General features: G+C 41.4%; 1 protein-coding gene and 2 long non-coding RNA genes across 12 annotated transcripts in view; 2 read left to right on the plus strand and 1 right to left on the minus strand.

The window, feature by feature from the left end:
- LOC109298825 overlaps positions 1-6244 on the plus strand; it is a 27677-nt gene extending 21433 nt beyond the window's left edge. The window contains exon 2 of the long non-coding RNA XR_002097711.1: positions 5514-6244. This is a non-coding gene — a long non-coding RNA (uncharacterized LOC109298825). The remainder of the gene's footprint in view (positions 1-5513) is intronic.
- DPF3 (double PHD fingers 3) overlaps positions 1-21527 on the plus strand; it is a 288571-nt gene that overhangs the window by 259138 nt on the left and 7906 nt on the right. For 2 of the 10 annotated variants that reach the window (XR_002097708.1, XR_002097705.1), the window contains exons 9-11: positions 6285-6397; positions 7620-7701; positions 9751-9942. Coding sequence is in view for 3 of the 10 variants with exons in the window: in XM_019519127.1 (XP_019374672.1) it covers positions 6285-6397; positions 7620-7701; positions 9751-9821 (266 nt within the window). In the remaining 7 variants the exon portion in view is untranslated. The other 8 variants (XM_019519127.1, XM_019519129.1, XR_002097707.1 and 5 more) reach the window with 7 other exon arrangements.
- LOC109298826 overlaps positions 18321-21527 on the minus strand; it is a 7469-nt gene continuing 4262 nt past the window's right edge. The window contains exons 2-3 of the long non-coding RNA XR_002097712.1: positions 20108-20118; positions 18321-18330 (exon numbers count right to left, since the gene is read on the minus strand). This is a non-coding gene — a long non-coding RNA (uncharacterized LOC109298826). The remainder of the gene's footprint in view (positions 18331-20107; positions 20119-21527) is intronic.

A 21527-nucleotide genomic window follows, 5' to 3' on the forward strand; every position in this document is an offset into this window, starting at 1 on the left:
CCCCCCCCCCCCCCACACACACACCAAAGGGCAAATGTTTGCTCTGCTTGTTACTGAGCCAAACTATGCTGCTTACAGAAACCACGTAACTTAGATCGATTCTGCCTTGGGCTTTTTGAATGTCTGTACCTAGCCTTAGATTAGAGGAAAGCTAGTCTCTGACCAATTCAGGTTGTCCTATCTGCTAGCAAAGAGCAATAACTATTTAGGACTCATTTCTGTAGCAAAGCTGTATTTGGTTAGCAATATCTGCATCACTGGTATTGTCTCCTTGAAAAATGCCTGCCACCTTTCTGTAGGGGTCATTGATGTATGTATTTGCATAGTGAATCTGCTGTTGTGTGTTCCAACAAAAGGTCATGTTTTCTCACGGTAACGTCATTGGCAAGTAGTCATTAGATTTTTAATGCTGCTGCTTTCCTCTTTTTTCCCCCTTAAAATATTGACTGGATTAAACAACACTTAGTAGTGACACATGTAACATGTTTTGCTTATTTAAAAGGCTAAATTCAGATGTTGTCTGTCCTGAGGACTGGGGGTGAACCTCTTGCATTCTAATCACTTCTCTGACACTGATTCTTTCTCTGGGCGTGGCCACATCCTTTAATGTCTATGTGCACTAGCTTCCCTATGTGTAAAATGGGGATTATGAGACTTCCCTGGAGCTCAGAGAAATTATAGTGATCAGTGATTTAGATCGTCATCCTACAAATACATATGTTTATAAATACTCCCATTTAAGTCCCCAGGCCCATTTATTTGCATGAAAAGGGCCCAAGTATTTGAAGAACTTTGAAAGTGCCAAATGCTGTGGAAACCCCAGAAATATATAACTAGCATTTCTGAGTCTTTAGGTATATGGTGATTTTTTATTAAAGTCCCAGTTCCCGCAGTCTCCTGATTACAAGAGAATCATTGTTTTAATTTAAAAATCCATCTTTCTAACCGTATTGTTGGCTGTGAAAAGCTTGAAAAGTGTGCCCCCAAAGGCTCAAACAATAGAAGACAAATAGAATAGGACTTACATTTAAAAAAAAAAATCTTGTGAATTTCACCTCATTTGGGGTGGTCTGGCTCATATTTAAAATGCTTAGAACATGTAGTACTATGTATCTGGAAGAGTTGAGGGCTCCATTTTTAGGAAGATAAGTGAAGACTGAATTTGTACATTAAATGTAATAAATTGCACTGACTGATGGAATCACACATTACTCTTTTCTTTTTTGAGAAATTCTTCTAATACTGAGTCATGTGAATAGCTCTTATACCAATGCTTATTCAGTCTTAGCAAGGTGATAGGTCTTGGTTTTATAATCATTTGCATGTAAAACTTCCATTACATGGATGGGATGGCTGTGACATTGCATTGGACATGATAGCTGAAAAATATATCACTGGTTGTTTAAAGACCTGAATAGTTTACGGGATAGATTCTTATGTAAGGTAACCAGGAGCCCCAGGGGTTTTCATGATGCTATTGATTAAAAAAAACCAACCCACCACCATATAGACAATAGAGAGGAGAGAGCTGAAAAAATACAGTAATTTTGTCTGACAGATGCACTCTTACTGGGTGAAAAATCCCTTTTGCTTCTTGTACATTATTTTTTTTTTGTAAAGAAAGCTCTGGTGCTTATTTGTGTCTCAAACTCATATTTGCTTTCATTTGGAAAGGATTATTGATTGGGTTGTTAATTTAAATAGTCTATAGTGGTTGTGACAGAGCACGTGGTCACAATTAATCTTGCACTGCAGAATTCATTATTGAAGAAGCAGTAATGAGCCATTGTAAGGTCTTTACTGGTCACAGAATGCCTGGATGCAGCTGATCACTACTGGCCTTGATGTCATTCTTGGTCTTTAGAGTCACACAATCAGTGAAGCCTGGAGAGATTTAAAATAGTTTTAAAGGCATCTGTGCTAAAATCTGCCTTTCAAATACCCTGCGCCACCTTTGGATGCATACTTAATGATATCCCTCTTAAGTGATAATACCCCCTCCCCCATTCCTCCCCAACTGCCTCATGGATGCGGTGCAAAACTGAACACAATGGCACCTGAAATGCGGGTACCAGAGATATGGGTCTGATTTCAGATCCAGATCTGAATTTCCATAAAGATGGGGAGCATTCAAGATTTTTCCTTTGAAGCCATCTATTCCTTGGAGTGGTTGCTTAGTGCAGGTTTGACTATATATGTTGTTTACAGCAGTTGTTCCCTAGTGAAAGTTGTAGTTAGAACCCAGTTACGGTCAGTTAGAAAACTGGCAACGTAAACATGTCACTTTCTGCTTCACCGGCGCTGGGTATATTTTAGAGTTCTATCTATTGACTTCAGCAATGCTATAAATTTCTACTGCTCTTTCCTTCTGTTAGGCCTGCAGAGGAGGATACAACAAATGGGAGGGTGATCTGGAGTCTGCTATAACTCTGGCATCATCAGAATTATTAATGGACCCTTTACTGCATGTGTTGATTACCCTAAATACAGTTTATCACAGGACTATAGAAATAAATGTATGCCTAGTTCACAATCGCATACACACTGAAAATATGCAGTAAAACATTTTACAGCTCCCTGTCACACACAGCACCATCCCACATGTCATTTCAGCCGCTGCGCTTTATACAGGCCTTTCCAGAAATACCTGTAACTGTCAACAGACCTTTTCTGTTACAAACCTGAACCAATCGAAATATGTCCTTACTAGACCCAGACATGTGTCCTATCAGCCTGTCTTCCACCAGGCTTGGAAGCCCCTGAGAAGGGGGAGTGCCAGGGACTGCTTGTTGTGCAGGAGCCCAGCTACAAGATCTCTCTTTTATGCTGTAAAGCTTTCAGCATGTCACAAAAAATACAGAGCTTTGGGCAAGGCAGAGGGACAGTGGGGAGGTTAGGTTAGAAGGGAACCGGGAGACCATAGGCAAGAAAATGCATTTGATTTTCATACTGTGAACTGCATTCTGACATATCCTCCCAGTGCTAGAGGCCTGATCTGGCTCTCAGAACAGTCAGTGACAGTCTGGAAGGGGTCGTGCTAACTACAAAGGAGGTTTCTAAATATGCCGGTGATCCTGACTTTGGAGGCTAGAGGGAGAAGTGTCTCTGGGATAATCTCTCAATTTAGAAGGAGAGAAACCCTAATCAAACACAGAGAGCCGGTCTTCAGGACTTGCAAGCAATCTGGCTGTTTGTAAACCTGTTCGATAATAATAAAGTTCTGGAGCAGGGTATGGAAGCTGGGGGCGGGGGAGACAATACTCTTTTAAAATCATGCTTATTCTTCCTGTAAAACAAAGTGTCATGATCAGTGCTAGAAGATTTTATTAAAGATAAATGTTCTGTAAGCACTATTATTATTGTTTCCCATATTCCTCATTTTAGCCTTCACAGAGTGGAGCTGATGTCTCCCTGGTAAAGCAAAGGACAGAATGGACATGCTAGATAAAGATGGCAGGGGTAGGCAGTGCAGGACTTTCAGGTGTAGGATGGGAAACCTGAACTTCATGTGGTGTCAGAGAGGAATTTATTGGAGCGATTCCAAAGACAGGGAGATGCAAATGGAACAATAGTGTCAGCAGCTGTGCTTTATTTTGAATAGAAAGTGATGTGGTGCCAGAGAAGCTGAGAGGGAACATACTGTAATGGTCAAGACATGAAATGATGAGGTTCTGTATCAAAGGAATAACAAGCAGGGTTGGTGCTATGGACAAAACGAGGGTGTGGGGTAGGGAGAGCACTGGATGGGCATGGTGTCTGAGAGCCAGGGAGGAGCGCAGAAGTCTTACCTATGCCAGGGGGCTCAAAAACACCACTGCAGCATGGTCTGCTTATACAACAGCAGCATGGTATCCATGCCCTCAATGGCTGCTGCAAGACCAAGGCTCTGGGGCTACTTGTGTTGCTAGAGCGGGGGGCAATTTTGGCGCCCCTCCTAAGTTGGCACCCTACCTGGCCACCCCTAATTATGCAGTGTCCTGAATGAATATTTTTTGTGTCTGGATATGAGAAGAGATTAGATTCTAAAAATGTGATGGACAATGTAGTGATAAGATTTGGAAACAGCCTGGATAAGTAGGGCAATTGAAGGTAGTCCCTGCATTATGGAGTTGAGTGAGGGGAAGGTATTGTCAAGAATAATAGATAGTGCATGTATGCACACAGACATACTAATTTAGATTTAGTTTACTTAATTCCAGGTGCTGATTTCATGTGTGGCAGAATTTAGCACTTGTATGGTTAGAGAATGGTGCTCCTTTGTTTGAACGGCCTTCTTTGAGTTCAGCACTCTGCATCTTTTTTTTTTTTTGGAAGTCCATTAGTTTCTGTTCCAATGTAATTTTCCCTTCTGCATAGTGCGGAGTGTTTCTTCAGTGTCCTGACATTAAAATGAAGCTCTGTTTTGGCTGGGAGTCAACCCTGGAGGAAACAATTTAGTGTCATGTCAGCTTCTAAGGGTCCTTGTAATAGCAAGAATCATTTGAGTCCCTCTGAACTGAAGATGGGCGCATGTCAGAAAGTCTGTTTCTGGATTCTCAGACTTCAGGATTCTTGGGTTTGCTCCATTACACAGATTGGTGTCCTTTGAATGTAGCCCTGTGCTACGTTCAAATGCTCCAAAAACTGGAGGGTTTTTGTCTGGATCCATCACTTTTCTGAACGATCAAGAGTATAACATTGACCGGTTCTAATGCTGATCCCTCCTTCCTTTTGTATTTCCTCTTCTTTACTTACTATTTCTTTGTTAACTTACGAAAATCTGTTTTGCTACTAGACGTCCATAGTTCTCATGCCAATACCACATTGGAATAACCAGAAAACCCAAATCTTTCTCACAGCAATTGATGACATTTGTTTATTTATATTCTTTAACAGTATTACTTAAGTACCCATCAATTCTCAGAAACCATTTACTTAGCAGACTAGAAAACACAAAAATTTCCAAATATTACATGGCAGTGATAGGAAAGTATAACAGAGACGCACACCACTGAGGGATTTGGTGATGAAAGGAACGCTCCTTTACACATGCCAATTGTAGCCATTTCCAGCCTTATTTTTCTTACTAGCCAAGTATCTTTCACTTTTCTACTTTGATCCTCTTAAAAATATTTCCACACCAGTGAAATTAAAAGAATTTTTTCCTCCCTAGATACAGCTGTCCAATAATAATAGACATACAAAAAGGAACACTTTTTATATTCTTGCAAGTGTCTAGAACTAGCATTCAGTAGACATGAATGTATCCATACACGTATACAAGTATGTTTATAGTCCACCTTTCCCCATGCACTATGCAGCTTATTAATACTAGTGCATGTCAGAGATGGAAAATGTTTGTTACCTGAGAAGAAGGACTTTGTGTAACTCCAGGTGGCTTAAACTGTCTTGAAGGGTGCTTTGGGGGTACAGTACTTGATTTCAGTGGTGTTTTTTCTCATTTTGTTTTGCAGAAGGAACACTGATCCTACCTTTGGTTTGTTTGTTTGTTTGTTTGTATTTTTCCCCTCCAGAAAGCCCTTTGCTGACCCTGCTACTGTGGTACTGCTGTTTTGCAAAGCTGGAGTCGACACGCATGTAGGGGTGGGGTTGTAAACTCTGGCGATTTGTCCTTCCCAATTAGATGTGACTGTTCTGCTAGCTTTCCCTTCTTTATTCCTTTTGTTTAGTTTGTTTTGGGAGTTGTTGGGGTTCTTTTCTTTTGATCCTGGAAGGTTAGCGGTGCAATTTGGTTTCTTCTGTGCCAACCAATTTTAGTAGCACAGAGCTCTTAAAAACACAATACTGCTTCTTTCCTCTTCTCTATGTTCTGCTCCTCTTTCTCCAGCTAAGTTTTCGAATTGCTCCTCTATTTGTAGCTCTTTGGTCACTAGGAAGGGAAGCTTTGAAATGGGAATAAAATCTCCTTTCAAACCAGGTCCTTTAATCAGGTTGAATTAAACTGCCAATTGAAACCTAGTCCAATTTCTATTGAGATGGATGGGTTCTCTCTGAAATTGGGAATGTTTCTGATTTCTTCCTTTCTCTCATTTTCTTTCAAAGAACATTTTTAAGAGCTCTGAAAAAAACTGCTTTGCAGATGGGAAAATGGGTGGGGTTGAATCTTATTTTTCTTGTGCCCGGCAGCGAAAGGGTTAATGCCTGCTTTCCTCTTTGGTATCTGTTAGTTGCAGCCCATGTTGTGATCAGTCCATGTCCATGTGCGTTTTGTCCCCAAATTTAATAACAGTTAATGCTAATAAAAGTAAACCTGAATCATTACAGTCATTTTTAATTTCCCCCAGGACACCCAACCTGCCTGCAGTTCACCACAAACATGACTGAGGCTGTCAAAACCTATCAGTGGCAATGCATTGAGTGTAAATCCTGCAGCCTTTGTGGGACCTCTGAGAATGATGTGAGTTTATTTATCTTTTTATGAAAATTAGTACTGGTGAAGCTACTGCAAGTACTGACCTAAAGGGTGTTTTCTGTTTTGCTACAGAATATTAAGTACATTGGTAGCAGCAGTGGGTCAGTCTGCTTCTGCTACTGCTTCTCCAATTTCCCTCAGCCCTGATCTGGAAAGAACAGCTTCTAGGTACTTCTGTGTAAGATCATCCTGGGTGCCTTAAAGGACCACTTAAGATGTTGGTAACCACAATTTGGAAACCATTTCAGCAGAAACTGGACTGTGGCCAGAAGATCATGTTATAAAAATCTATAATAGGGCAATCTATTTCAATACTGTGTTCTTGGCTGGAACTGGTAATGACCCAGAAGTGGTCCACATGGTCCACTGAACAGACCTCATTCACTAAACAGATGGTCTTTCCAAATTTGTTCTTTTCAGTTTTGAGGAAAGAAGTGTTGTGAGAAGACGGTAAGATCCAGAGTAGGTAACACCAGGGGATAGCACCACTATGTGGGGAAGGTTAGTTTCAGATTGTATGGAGTAAGATTCAGAGTATTTCCATTTATTTATTCTTGCTGGGGACTCCAGTCATATAGTAGCAGATTTGTCTAGTTCAGAGAGATTTTCCAGTTAGAAACTCCAAGTTCCCTTGCACGACACAGATAAGACTAGGAAGGGACACTAAGGCCAATTAAGAACAATGGGCGTTTATAGATGTGCTCTGGGAGGCGGGGAGGGGCATGCTTTAATTAGTGAGCCACACTAATTAAAAGCACCGAAGCATCACGTGTATCAGTGTCCCTGCACTGAAAAAAAGGTGGTGGGGCGCTTTGAACTAAACTTGTTTGATCAGTTTTAGTTCAAAGTGCCCTGTCACCATTTTTCAGCATGGGGACAGTGATACACGTGATGCTGGAGGCTGCTGGAATGCATTAATTTCTGCGTTCCAGATTAATTGAGTCTGCTCTGACCAACTGGATTTACAACATGTCGGAGCAGCCTCCCTGCATGTGTGTAAGTGCCCATGGTGATCAATTATGGAAGCAGAAATGCGATGTTCTGTGAATAGATTTATGTTCCCTATATTATTTTTGTTCGAACTATGTGTTCAAAACTATGCACTGCTGATTACAAAATACTTATGTTTCCACCTCAACAATAGACTAATCTATAATGTTTTCTTTTTCCCCCCGCCTTATCCTTCTCTTCACCAATCCTGCATCAGGACCAGCTGCTCTTCTGTGATGACTGTGACCGTGGCTATCATATGTACTGTTTAAACCCACCTGTCTTTGAGCCCCCAGAAGGTACCATGACTTGGCAGTCTACATTGAGAGGCATAGAAAGGTCCATGGGAAAGGGGGGGAATTCCAAAATCTGGCCTCAGTTGAGGTGGGTCATAGACATGGGAACTAGTCATTCATCAGTGCAGCAAAGGCAAAGATCCCAGCCTGAAGGAAGACAAAATTCCTTTTGGAAGGTCTGAGACAGAGGGTGTATCTACACATACACTGTTACTGTTCAGTAACACATGCACTGAAAATTACTGAGCAGTACAGCCACGCATCTACATGTGTGTGCTCATACTGCACAGTAGCTATGGCAACTTATGCTGACTTGTTACATTTACATCCAAGCAGTTACTGCACAGTAAGGCACATGTAGATGCCTTACTGTGCAGTAACTCTGTGTGTGTGTGAACTGACTTGGGACTAATTTAATCCCAAGTCAGTCCACACACAGCGTTACTGCCTTGTAATGGCTGCACATGTAAATGTCAGTGTAAAACCCACTTATTGCACAGTAACTTACTGCAGAGTAAATGCATGTGTAGACATGCCCAGAGAATCTGGTGTGGGGAAAGGCCAGGTTAGGAGAAGGCTTCTGTCTGGTGTGAGGGAAGGCTGATAATTTTGGTGAATCTAGATCCTGTGTAACGTTACCTGTTAGTCTTGGAGAGTTTGAAATACTCCATAAAAGAAAACTAATTTAGATTCAATGTTACTTCCTTGCTAGAATTATGCATGATCTAGAACAGGGGTGTCCAACCTTTTTGAATGTGGGGCGGGATCATGAACTTTTTATCACCCAGTGGGCTGGCAGGAGCAGGCGCTCGCGCGGCCTGTCCAGTCTGGCCACAGCCTGGGGGTGCAGGGGTCAAGGGGTGCTGCCTGGTCCCACCGTGTCCTCCCTGCCACCTGGGCAGCCTCAAGGATGCTCCCACACCTGTGCACCTGGGCTCAGCAGCCAGGGGGACATGTGGGGACTCTACAGAGGGGTGTGGGATGTGTAGGGACACCCCCTGCTCCCTATTCCCTGGGGCAGCCCGAGCCCGAGCCCAAGCAGCAGGGGTCCCTCCCTCCCTGGGGCCTGCGACTCACCACCCCCAGTGTGATGTCTGCGGGCGCGGGGGGATGCGGGGAGGCAGGAGCAGTGCTGGCTTCTCACCCCAACAGCCACAGCAGCAGCGGCAGCAGCATCTCCTGCAGGCCTGGCCGCAGCATCCCTCCGAGCTGGCATCCGTGCCCCCTGTGCCCACAAACCCACTGCACTACGACCTGCTCCAGCCCACATGGCCAGCAGGGACTGGCGCAGGGTGGGGCCGGCATGCAAATGAGGAAGGGAGGGGAGGGGCTAGGAACGGAAACCCTAATGTGGGAGATGGGAGGAGCCGCACTGTGTCGGCAACGTCAAGCTCACGCGGTGCGTGTGGGAACCTTGTCCCTTCCCCAGCCCTTCAGCAGCCATTAGGAAGCTGCTGAGGGGCTGGGGGAGGGACAAGGGGTAGAAACAAAAGTAAACAGCGTTTACTTTCATTTCCCATCACAGCACCACGGGCCACAGAAAATGGCTTGGCGGGCCGCATGGCGGCCCGCCAGCTGTATGTTGGACAAACCTGATGTAGAAGAAGGAAAGATTTGATTGGAGGGCACTGGAATTTTCAAAAGGGGTAAGGCAACAATAATTAGAAATAGGTCATATAATTATGATTTATAACTTAAGTACGTGGATGTTTCATTTATTTGAACTTCAATAGAGAGGAAATCAACCCAATAGAGAGAAACTTTGGAAATTGAAGAAATAACCAATTTTATTGTTTAATCAGGAAGTGGTGGTTTAGGGTATAAAATTCAAAAGCTATTGTGGACATGCATATGATAATTGACTAAAATTTTTTGGGGTGGTCTAGATAAACAGAATTGTTGGGAAAGGAATAATGTTGTACTTGCTTTAGAAACACACTACCAACTTCAGGGGCTGAGAATAGCTACTCTTGCATTGAAGCCATCCCTAGTGTGCAGTCGAAGTATACAGAGTTAATACAGTGCATGTGAGATTGAATTCTTTATTCGCAGGGAGCTGGAGTTGTCATTTGTGCCGGGAGCTACTCAGAGAGAGAGCATCAGCTTTTGGCTTCCAGGCCTGAGGGGTTCCATCAATCAAGCTGCAGTTTGCTCTTTGACTTGTGGTACCAGCACACGTTTTCCATCCAGAACACAAAGACACAACACACATCAAAGAGAATGGACACTCAAACATAAGAAGAGGTATCTACAGAATTTACTGTCGAAGAGTAGGTTTCACTAATACAGTACCTCCTGGGTTCTACTAGAAGGAACATGTCTGCTTTTTTCAATCCTAATGAAATCTTTTCACTGCCATGCATGGTTGCTGCTGTACTGTAATAGGCTCACATGCATTATATTAAGGGGAGAAATTGTTATATTGACATTGAGGAGTCAATTTTGTGTGGCCTTGTGCTCTTTGTTTGGTCTTCTTTTAAAAGAAAGAAATAGCAACCTATCTCCCAAACAATTACTGATGAGGTGCTGTGGTTGGGGTATTAGAAATTGTGAGACTTCATGGACTTGACTGGAAACTTCTTTACTGCAACTACATTGTAGACCTAGGCCGGCTTTGAAGGTTGCATTATTTCAGTTCTTCTGAGTCATGAATAATATAAGCATGTTGTCACTGACCTCAAATTCCCTGTGTGACAGTTTCTTTGCTGGATATAACCTTTTGATTGTGCTGACTTTAGAATTTTGATTTTAGTGTAACTCAGAAAAGAATGCAATACATGTATACACACATACATATTCCACCCCATCTAATTTCTTATAATATACAGGGAGAAATCCTGGAGTGAAGTTGTTAAATAGTTCAGGCCAATAATTTTGTTTTGTCTACAAAGAGGTGAAGAAGTACATCTCTGCACAAACCTGATTTTTTTGTTTTGCTGTCTGAGATTAACATTTTTTGGGAGAAAAACCCTCTTTTTGAATCAACTCAAAATGAAAATCTTTCTAGTTCCTTTCTGAACTGAAAAAAAAATACTTTGGAATCAAACAAAACATTTTATTGTGGGTTTTTAATGCTTTTAAATTAAATTTTGGCATTTTTCTAAATGAACATGTTTTCTGTCAGCCCAAAGTTGAAAGCTGTGTTCTAAACACTTTCAAACTACTTGTCAAATACAAGTTAAATTTGCAAACAGTTTTGCTTTCCCACCTCCACAACTATATTTTTTGGCAAATACGCTATTTGTTCCTCCTCCAAATCTCACCCTTTTTAGTGAGGGGTAAATAAAAACAGCTTTATTTTAATTGAACAATCCTTTATGGTTTATCATACTTAAATAGGATGGTGTTGAATTAATTTCTCAGGATCAGGAAAGGAATCTGACCAATTTAGTTTTATTGTCCAAGCTAAATGAAATGGAGATTAAAAAAAAAAGAAAAACCTTGCTTGTTTTTGTTAGCAAGTTCTCATTTCAGTAATTTAAGGTGTTTTCCAAGTGTCCCTGTAATGCTGTAAACATATTACTTATGAATCTGTCGAGTGTTCAAGAATGGTCTTTATCTGTATGTGATATGTAAAATACATTTATAAAAAGATTAAAAAACTGGCATAAGAATAGGAATGTTGTATAGGTTGGTGAGCATCCCAAGCAGCATGAGTGACTCGGGTTGCTTATACAAATAGGTAAGGACAGACAAGATTGTATTTGGAAAATCCATATAAATTGAAGCCTTTCTGCAATACCATCTCCACAGACATTTAAAAGAACATGATCTAAAAGATGAGTCCTCCTCTATCTTACTAATAACACCTTAAATTATTGAACTGAAATAAATTGTACAGCTTTTTTGTATTTCTCCATTTTACACACACTCTCTCTCTAACTTGTATTTCTCCATTTTACACTCTCTCTCTCTCTCTCTCTCTCTCTCTCTCTCTCTCCCTCTTTTCTTTTAAACTTTTTGTACTTCTATCAGGTTGGGCACTGCACATAAGCTAGTCAGTTTTATGTTTTTGCTTTCATAGATTTACACTCAAAGCTATCATATTGTATACACAAACCTAAAATAGAAGCGTTTCAACACCCCTAAAACTGTCTCTAAATTCCAGGATAACATGGGAACACTTTATTTCTAGTCATGTTGGACCTAAGGTACTCCTGGTAGAGCTGCATTGTTTTTACCCAGGATTGATTTGATCCATTAGTTTTTGTGGGAGAACATAACCTAAGCTCAAAACCAGTCAACAGTGTTTTGAGAGAGTGCAGACACCCTTTGGTGTGTGTCATGCATTAGAAGGGTAAGATAGAAGCCACTGCAGCCATATATTACGTGACCCGGCTGCCTCAGCCACTGCATATACATTCTCTAAACAGAACCTTTTTAAAAATGGTAAATGAGCCATCCTTCTTCCAACCCCGTTGGGCAGCATGCTGAAGCATTTCCAGCTGCTCATCCCCATGGTTTCATCCAATTCTCTGAGCTGCCCTAGCCTGCCTGTTCTGCTCCCTTGTGCCATCTGTTAGAATCTCCTGGGGAGGAAGTGAGAGAAGCTGTCATTTTCCTCCCATGCATATCACCTTCGTTTTCCGTCGACAGTTCTCTTAGATCTGCACCAGAGATGGAGCATGCTGGAATAAGCATAGGGTGCCCAGACTTTCTACTAGGGAGTACTGTGTTGGCACCCTGTCAGAAGCAGGGGGGCCACGTCTTGCGTACTTCTGTCACAAGAGGTCCATAATCTTCACATTTGCTTGGACTTGCATGTGCCTTGAGAGACGATTAGAAATTGCTTGGTGTTTTTGCTAAACAGCAGTAAAAATGTGGAGCTGTTTAGCTATGCTATCACCAGCCTGTGCTTTGGGGAAGACTGCTGCAGCAGATCACCTCCTGAGACTCCTTGCTGCCTGTTTGGCCTGTCAGCTGCACTTTAGGTCCCTCTGAACAAAGCATTAATGGAACTGATTGTTTTTACTGCTTTTGCACCCTATGTATGTCGATGTGACCAAGACAGTGTTAATTAGCTATATTCCAGAATCCACATTCACACCCCATTTCACTTTCTGTGGCTTTAAGGCATTTTACAGCATATCTTCTCCTCCCACAACTATTCTGCAGTGAGGATGATCCTTTCCTTTTGGAAATGTTTATTAATAGTGGTGCTGAAGTTTCATCATTAATGAGGTGTGACCAAAGGATAAATCATTAGATCTTAAATTGCAAAATATTCTTTACCATGTGAGTTAAGCTTAATAGGACCTTGCTTGTCATGGTCTGGTTACATTTCATTCTCTGCGGCTTTACTCTCACATCTCTATGTGCACAGACAGTTCCAGCTAACTTCTAGCAGCAGGTTAGCTCCAAAGCTCCCACTTCACCATTAAGAAGTTTCTGCACCAAACAATTCCCCTCTTCTGCCTTATGCTAAGGCAAGAAGTTGATACATTTTACTCTGTAATAACTTTTAGCATAACTGTAGAGCTGCGCACATCCTGAAGTTCTTTACAGAGATGAATTAATTGGCACAATAACCACTCTGGAAGTAATATTGTATCTGTTTTACAGAGGCAGCAGAGAGCCCATGTCACAAAAAGTAGAAATGGATTAGAATACTTGAGCCCTGATTCAAGTTCTAACATTCGGATTCACTTCCCTACTGCACTGTCATTGGTGCAAACTTCTTTATAGAAACAGGCCCTAATTAGGCAGCGTATGAAACAACATATAATCAAGATCTTTGAGGAAAACATTTCAGGGACTCTGACTTCATGCCTCTCCTTGTCATGGCGAGGAGGAACATTTTGCATCCTTAATAAATGTCTGTCATTCAAGCTGGCACCATTAAATTCTCGCTCTACTTGTTTGCCTGTTTCACAGGACTGTAGCTCTTAAAGGCTGTAAAAATCCTAAATGAAAGTATTAAAAGTGAAAACTTCTAGTATAGGGGTACATCTGTACTGCAGGAAAAACACAAGTGTGTTCTTCAATGAAGACTAGGCAACTTGGATTTTAATTTGCATAGCAGCACAAGGATGTAGACTTGAACTGCCTTATTAAGGAAAATAATCTCAAGTTGCCTTGTCCTCACAGCTATTCCAGTCCGAATTAAATAACCTAGTTTTGCTAATCTGAATTTTTGAGATTGTCAAACACTTTTTGCAACAGTGACTTATCTAGTAAAGACGTTTCTCCAGTTACTCTCTTATGTGACATTGTGGACATTCAGTTATGTGAGTTTGTTGACAATATTTGATATGAGTAGAGTATAATACATTTTTTTGTTAATTGAGTCCCTTTGGAAAGAACAAATTGCTAATGGAAATGGTGGTTTCTGCCTCTCTTGAAGCCTTCAGCTTGTGACTAGATACATCTCTGGAAGACAAGCTTTAATCAAATCGAGTGAGTCAAACATAAGAATAACTGGGTGAAATTCTATGACTGGTGTTATGCAGGATGTCAGACCAAATGAGGCAGTTGTTCCTCCTGGTCTTATTATGAAAACACATTAGCTGGTTGATGGGTTCTGTGAAAATACAAGCCTTGTCTACACAATACATAATAGACTCAGAACATATTTACTTAAATGGTCACAAATTTAATCCTCCCCCCCATTTCTTTTTTAGCCCACAGACTGCAATTATAGGAAATAAGGGTGCAGGATGTTGCAAATTGCAAAAATTATCATCCTGGTACTTCAGCTTCCCAACACAAGTATCCTTCTAGGGAGGACTATCAATCAGTTCAACACATCTCCCAGGCAGCTTGGTCATGGCCTCATCCTGTCTGGCTCTGTTTTCCACAATGTATCATCTGATTCCAGGAAGAGATGCAGAGGGTAGGCAGTTGCTGCAGGTTTGTAGCATCCTATCTGGAATGAGAGCATCGATGAGTCAAGTACAGGATCAGAAAAAAAGACTGCACCTAACAGTTCCTTTCTCTTCGACACTGTGCATTGCCACATCAATGTGCTTAATTTACTATTAGGAACGAACATCAATACCTCTCTCTCCATGTTAGCCTTTCAGTTCTAATATAGCTACAGAAACACGAGCTGTATCCCATTCTGCCTCAAAGAATCAACACCATTGCCTGTGGCTTACTTTTGATATCCAAGCCTGAGTTCACAGCAATGACAAGAAAAAAGAAAAGAAAAACAAAACCCATAACTTGGCTTTTAATGAATCCCTTTTAATCTGGAAGCAGAGAAAATAAATATGGCATCCCATAATGTCATTTGTACACATTCCTGTGTCTGACTAGAACCACACTTCATTGGGTTGGGAGGGAAATTTCTATTGCTATTTGAAGCCAGGAAGAGGTGTAAAATAATGTGGTAGTAGCAGGGTTTGGATTTCACACTGGCTGCTCGGCAATAGCCTTGATGCTGTGCATTAAGCATTTTTTCCCCTCTGATCATGGGACATTAACTTCCAGCTCTTCCCCTTTGGTGCAGGGCCTGAAAATAATTAATAGTTTCTAAGGAAGAAAAATGAGCTGCTGATTTTTTCCCTCCCTTTCACAAAGAACAGGAGTACTTTGCATTCTTTCCAACAACTTTACGTGGTTGTTGAAGGTTAGTTGCTCTTCCTTTTGCCAATGATTTAACCTTCTTTACAGCAAAATGCCTTTGTGCTTTCATAGCACCTTACATGTGAAAATCTGCAAGTGCTTTTTAGAGAGTGAGTTTTATCTCAAAATAACAAATGGCTCCTGTGGTTTCTCATGGAAAATGGAGGCACAGAGGTCAATGCCAGCTTTTGAAAAAGTGTCTATTAGTCTGGGGTATCTCAAATGTTGGGTCCCCGATTTGAGATTGTGTACTGCTTTTTAGAGATGTTGAAGCATAGCCATGTACTTACTCAGTAATCTGAACTGACCAGGGATGCCCACTTACCAGCATCTGGTTTATTGCTGATGTGGTTGGGGTATCACTCTTCCATACCTGTGTTGGAGAATGGCTCAAGAATGGGTCTTAAGTTAGGAAAAAAAGCCACTGTTTAGCTGCATTCATATGAACTAAACATTACTCCATGTAGCTTTTAAACTGCTATTCCTTGTCTTCTTTTCTGCAGTTTGAAAGGGGTTTATTAAACTCTGACTCAACAAAAGAATTTCCTGTACAGCACATCATTGTGAGGCTGTTGTGGGTTCTCTACACCTACTGCTTGTTTTTTGAAAGCGGTCAAATTGGAGGAAAGAAGAGGGTGACTGTAGAAAGAAATATTAATTAAGCCTGTCACTGCTCCAGGGTCCATATCCTTTGAGCACAAAAATATCCCACGTGGCCCTGGGAATCATTTTATCTGCAGTTGTCGGAAGACAAAAGTATTTTATGAATTTGGGTTGAATTGGATAACAGAAAAATGCCCTTAGAGCAACATGTCTGTTTGCCTAATCAGCAGGCACTGAGATCTATAGGTCTAGAAAATAGTCTTTTAAGGGAGAAGTGGAAGGAGCTGTTTTTTTCACACATTAAAAACTAGTCTGGACAAATGACAGAGTACATACTAGTGGGAAGAATCTTGCATCTGGCTTGGGTGTAAACTAAATAAAAATGAGGGAGGACAAGATGGCAAGAAGATCATGATCAGCTGAACCAAAGGAAGCTAATAATTTGAAGAGGGTAGTATATTTGTCCGGAAATTCTGGAGAAAGCAGTTTCAGTGGCCTATAGAGGGTGGAAGGCTGCTTGGAGAGGCACTCAGTGGTATCTGGTGCTCCCCCTGTCTGTTTGCTGTATCCACCTGTTGTGCCTGATCATCTGCTTGGGATGTAAGCTCTTTGGTTCAAGGGCCTCTGTTGAGATATATAGCAGTACAGTGTTCAGAACAGTGAGTCAGAGCTGCCCCAATGCTACCAAATTACAAATATAAAAACAAACCTTTCCCATCCTCAGCTCCTATGATTATTTATTCAAATTGTTGGTGAGATGACGTATGCATCCTCTAGCCCTCAAGGAGTCAAACTTGGGATCTAAGTGGTGAGCAAGGGCGAAGCAATAGGAATGGGGAAGGCAACATAATTTCATGAAAATCTTTTCCGTGTCCAGTGTTTTCATAGTTAACATCACAGAAGTTCTCACAACCCAATACTAAAAGACAGGGGGAGCCAATTTTATTTCACTTCGTTATGGGGGTGTTCTCATACTCATGCCTCCATATACCCACATGTACATACTCTACGTCCACTGGTTTGTGGAGTCAACAAGTTATGCTAGGTAGAGATTTTGTCTCCTCTACAAGAATCAGGGTCCCTAACAATGACAAGAAATGTAATGTACCCTATGCAATCTCTGCCCACAGCCCCCAACTGCAATGCCTATGCTAAAATGACGTGCAATGTAATAGATGGTAATGTTTACATTTTAATTGTCATCATTAGGCTTCAGTTCATGAATAACTGAACTGAATAAGGGAAGTTCCACCTTGTAGTGCTATTGATTCTTTCTAATTGCAGAATAAGAAAGTCATCTGTACTGAAAGATTACTTCAGATGTTTATTCACAACCAGAAGGGGTAGATATTTTATTGTTTCCTGCTGTTGTCAGGAAGCACAGGGTCAATTTCAGCTCCGACTTGTCTGATCTTAACAAATCACTCAACCTCTTTGTGTCCCAGTTTCCTCAACGTATAAGGTAGAGAAAGTAATTTTTACCTATTTGTGCAAAGTGCTTTAAGACCTATGACAAATACTAAATGGATGTGAAGTATTACTGTTTACTATTGTGAAACTAAGTCACATTTGAAAATGGAGAAAAACTACCCTCTAGCTATCTATGATGCTTTCCCCTCTTACCACGTGAAAATCGAGCAACTCAAGTCAGTGACACTGGACACAGTGATGAGATTCAGGTGACATTCCAGGAGTTTCATGCTGATCAGTCAATGTCCTTCCCTGCAAAGGAAATAAATAGCTTTTGTTGATTGGCTATGTTTCCTCATTCTGGTCAGAGAAGGACAGGAGCTGGGACTGGCAGGCAGCCAAATCCATCTTCAGTGATGATATAATTACTAATAATGACCTCCAGCCCAGGCAGCTAGTTAAGTGGCTGTTGAGGGCATGCACCAACCCTAGTCTGGTTTACATAAGATAAACTCAATTTTGTTGGAGTGGATGGGAGTTTATGTCCTTTAGAGAAGCAGATCTTCCTGGTCCCCAGGGAACTGTCCCATCAGCAGCATCAGCCCCCAAATATGTCCCTGTCAGGATTATCATAACAGCACATTGTCCCTCAGCAACATTTCGGTTAGCACAAGGACTTTCATTTAGGGACAGATGGTGAAAACCTCATTTTCACTGCTAACCAGTCACCACAAGCACAGGCCCATTAATGTCAATAGGTCTGCTCAGATAGTAGGGTGCTACTTACCATAAGCAAGAGTGAGCAGGATCTCTCCCTGGTAGTTAATTAATAGAAAAACTGAAAGGGGATGATTGAAAACAATCAGCCGGTGTCCTAAGAGGAATGTGTGCTCACTTACATTAGGTGAACCATGTGGTGGGAGAATATGGAGAGGTGAGTGTTGGGAGACGGAGGCTATGCACAGGACTGAGTGGTAAAGGAATTGTGCTATATCCCCACCTCTCTTGGTGAATTGCTATTTGGTCTTTGCAAGTCATGGGAGTTTACTGTGCCTCACTTGAATTAGCTGTAAAATGGAGACAATAACACTTAGTATCATGGCAGCAGAAGGGGTTTTCTGCAGGGCTTATGCCTTAATTTTACAGAATTGAACCTTAGAAAATCAGGTCTCAAACTCATTAATGTTTTAATGTGTTTTCAGCTCCTTGGGTAGAAGTATTGTTATATTATTCACTGGTGCATTTAAAATATTCACCCTTATTGCTATTTTGGAACACAAAAACTACTTTTTTCATCTCCATACAGCCTCCCACAGGTCTTATAAACTCAGCATTAAGCAGTATTTCATACCTTTCTGATTGTAGCCTTTTTCACATCTTGACATCCTTACAGTCTTTCACTCAGTCCAGACCCACTCTTGTCTTGGTTCACTGAAACGGATTTTAGGCTTTACATCTCCAGTGAATCAAGAGCTGAACTCCATCTTTTCCAGAGGACTGTAGTTCAGATGCTTCTCCACAGTCTAAGTGACTGAGAACGCTGACAAAGTCCATTTCAGGTTATTCACCTTTCCACATCTTGTGAGAATTTTTCTTTGTCTGGTACTAATATAACAGTGTTAGCTTCTATCTCACCTGTACATTCCCAGCAAATATCATACTGGGAGGATTTTTTTTGTCTATATGGAAGGGATTTTAATTCTGCCTCTTTTACTTAATAATTCTAAATTGCTAGCTAACAGGGGGGAATGGCTGTGTGTCCGTAGTAATGAAAATCAGGATTTTGGTTTTCTTCAAACTGGATGAGTGTCAAATCGAAGATAACCTATCCCCAGACATACCCTATCTTTCATAGCTTTCCCCAGAAACCCAACAAATGGGTAAGTTCTTTCCTCACTCTTTCATTTCTCTTGCTCCTCTGTTCTTATAGAAAGACAACAGTCAGTCAGGAATTTCCAAAGGCCAACTCCATTCAAATTTTGTTGAGGAGTGCTGTCCTATGCCCTCCCATCATAGCTCTTTTCCTTCCGTTAAACTAAAACCTTACTGAAATTCTTAAAAACTGTGTTCCAATGCCTGGTTTAAAGGGCGATGGACAACCCAGTAACAAAGGTGGTCCCAAACCAGACCAAAACATCAGCTCTCAATGAATACCCCTAAAAATACATGTGTTCAAAAGATTCATTTTACTATGGCCCTGATGAACCAATGGGCATCCTTTACTTTGGAGTGGCTGAAATTCAGATATTGAGTTCATCAGTATTGAGAGTTCATATACTCTTTATTTATACTCTTAAAATACTCTTTAAAAATGAGGGGGGAAACATTCCAGCTCAGCCTTCCTCTCCAGATGGCATTGCACTTTACTGTCTTTCTACTGCAGGAAAAGCCAAGCATGGCTCCCCTTTGTTTATGTCTTTATGTTTCCAACAGCGTCACAGATAGGGTCAGCAGCATTGCACATGCTCCTGGGAACAGTAAGCAGCAGTTTAGTGACTTGCTGCTGGAAGGGGAGGCTCAGCCTTGTTTAATGTGTCATGTTAACATGCTGGCTCATTCTTGTGCTGTTTCATTAACTGATGACAACAGAAGGCTTACCAGACAAGATCAGGTGATCAGCTGTAAGGAGATGTTCTCTAAAATAAATGTTTTCTCTGTTACTTGTGGTAGAGTTGGGAAGATGTTGTAGGCATGGTGGTCCAGGAAAAATGCAAGAGACAAGGATTTTTGTGGGTGATATCTTTGATTGGATCAACTGCTGAGTTGGGAGGGATACAGACAAGCTTTTGAGTATGAAGGCCTGTGAAAGAAGCAGAGACGCTCAGGGCACATCTATACAGTCTATTAATGCACAGCAATAAACTCCAGCACATATCGCTCCAGAGTTTATTGCTCCCAGGCACCGCGTTTGAATGTGCGCCCAGAACTGCAGCACACTGAGCTGGATTGGAGCAGCCCTGGCTAGCAGGGGACCTGGAGAGTCAGCTTGCCAGCCTGGAGCTGCTCTAACCCAGCTCAACATGCTGTGGAGGGGCTGGTTGGGGCACAAGAGTGCTCCAGTGCGGAGCTAGCCAGCAGGCAGTCCTGGATCTGAAGCACCACCCTCGTGCCCCAGCTAGCTGTGTCAGTGTCTACATGTATGCTGCTGTGAAGTAAAGAACTCTGCCACAGGATAGTATTTGTATTTACATGTACTAACCTGCAGTGGAGTTTATAGTTTACTGTGGCCTAATAGGACTGCACGTGTAGATGCTGAGACATTTACTGTGGAGCTAATTAGGCAGCTACACAGTAAACGTCTCATGTAGACATGCCCTCAGAGACCTTTCCCATGTCTGCTTGTGCTCTTCCAGCATGAGCAAGCCAATGGCAGCTGGCTACTTGAACTATTGTCCTTCTCTCATAATTAGTGATGGGTACAAGTTAAGACACCAGACAGAAACAGCCAAAATTGGGAAACTGAATCTGGCTTATTATTATTGGCCTTTAAACTAGTAATGACACAAACTTCTTTTTCACAGTGGAAAAGGAGAAACAGGCTAAATCCTTTTTGACAGTATGGCACAGCATATTGGACACTGTTTTGATGTTCTAACCCTTTTCAGTTTTTTTATAGGTACTCCATTAATTATCCAGAAATACTCCAATTTACTGATTACTGCTCATTACAGTACATACAGTTTTGTAGTACTTATTTAAAGCAGAAACAGACTTAGAGGTTTATACAAACATTACTTTACTATGAATGAGGAAGAAGAATAGGGAAAGGTCCTAACTGTCCTCATTAAAAGTGTAACAGCATTTTGGGATAATGGGACAAAGTATTACCTCCTATAGCAGTGTTTCTATGCTACTTGGATGTAGTTTTAAAATCCAGTGGAGGAGATAGGGAGACATTATTGATAGAAGCCAATGGCAAATACATTAAAAGGAATTTGATCTATGATTTAGATCCTTTACTGGTGCAAGAGGCACAACTCCACTAATTTTGGTGGAACTGAAGCTCTAGCCCTATGTTTTAAAGAGACCAAGCTTAAAGTACTGGTATATTTGTGACCTATTCAGTAATTTAGGTGCTTTAGACATTAAACCTATACTTACTACCTCATGTTGGTTTTCCTTACAGCTGAAGGTGCTGTACATGCATGAGAAAATAGGTGTTGATATGCCTGATCAATCAGTTATCCATCTAATCTAGAATTCTCTCTCTGACAGTGGCACCGGCAGATGCCTCAAAAAAAAAAAAAAAA

This window comes from Gavialis gangeticus, unplaced genomic scaffold (assembly GCF_001723915.1).
Source record: "Gavialis gangeticus isolate Ggan-Ray unplaced genomic scaffold, GavGan_comp1, whole genome shotgun sequence".
NCBI classification, from domain to species: Eukaryota; Metazoa; Chordata; order Crocodylia; family Gavialidae; genus Gavialis; species Gavialis gangeticus.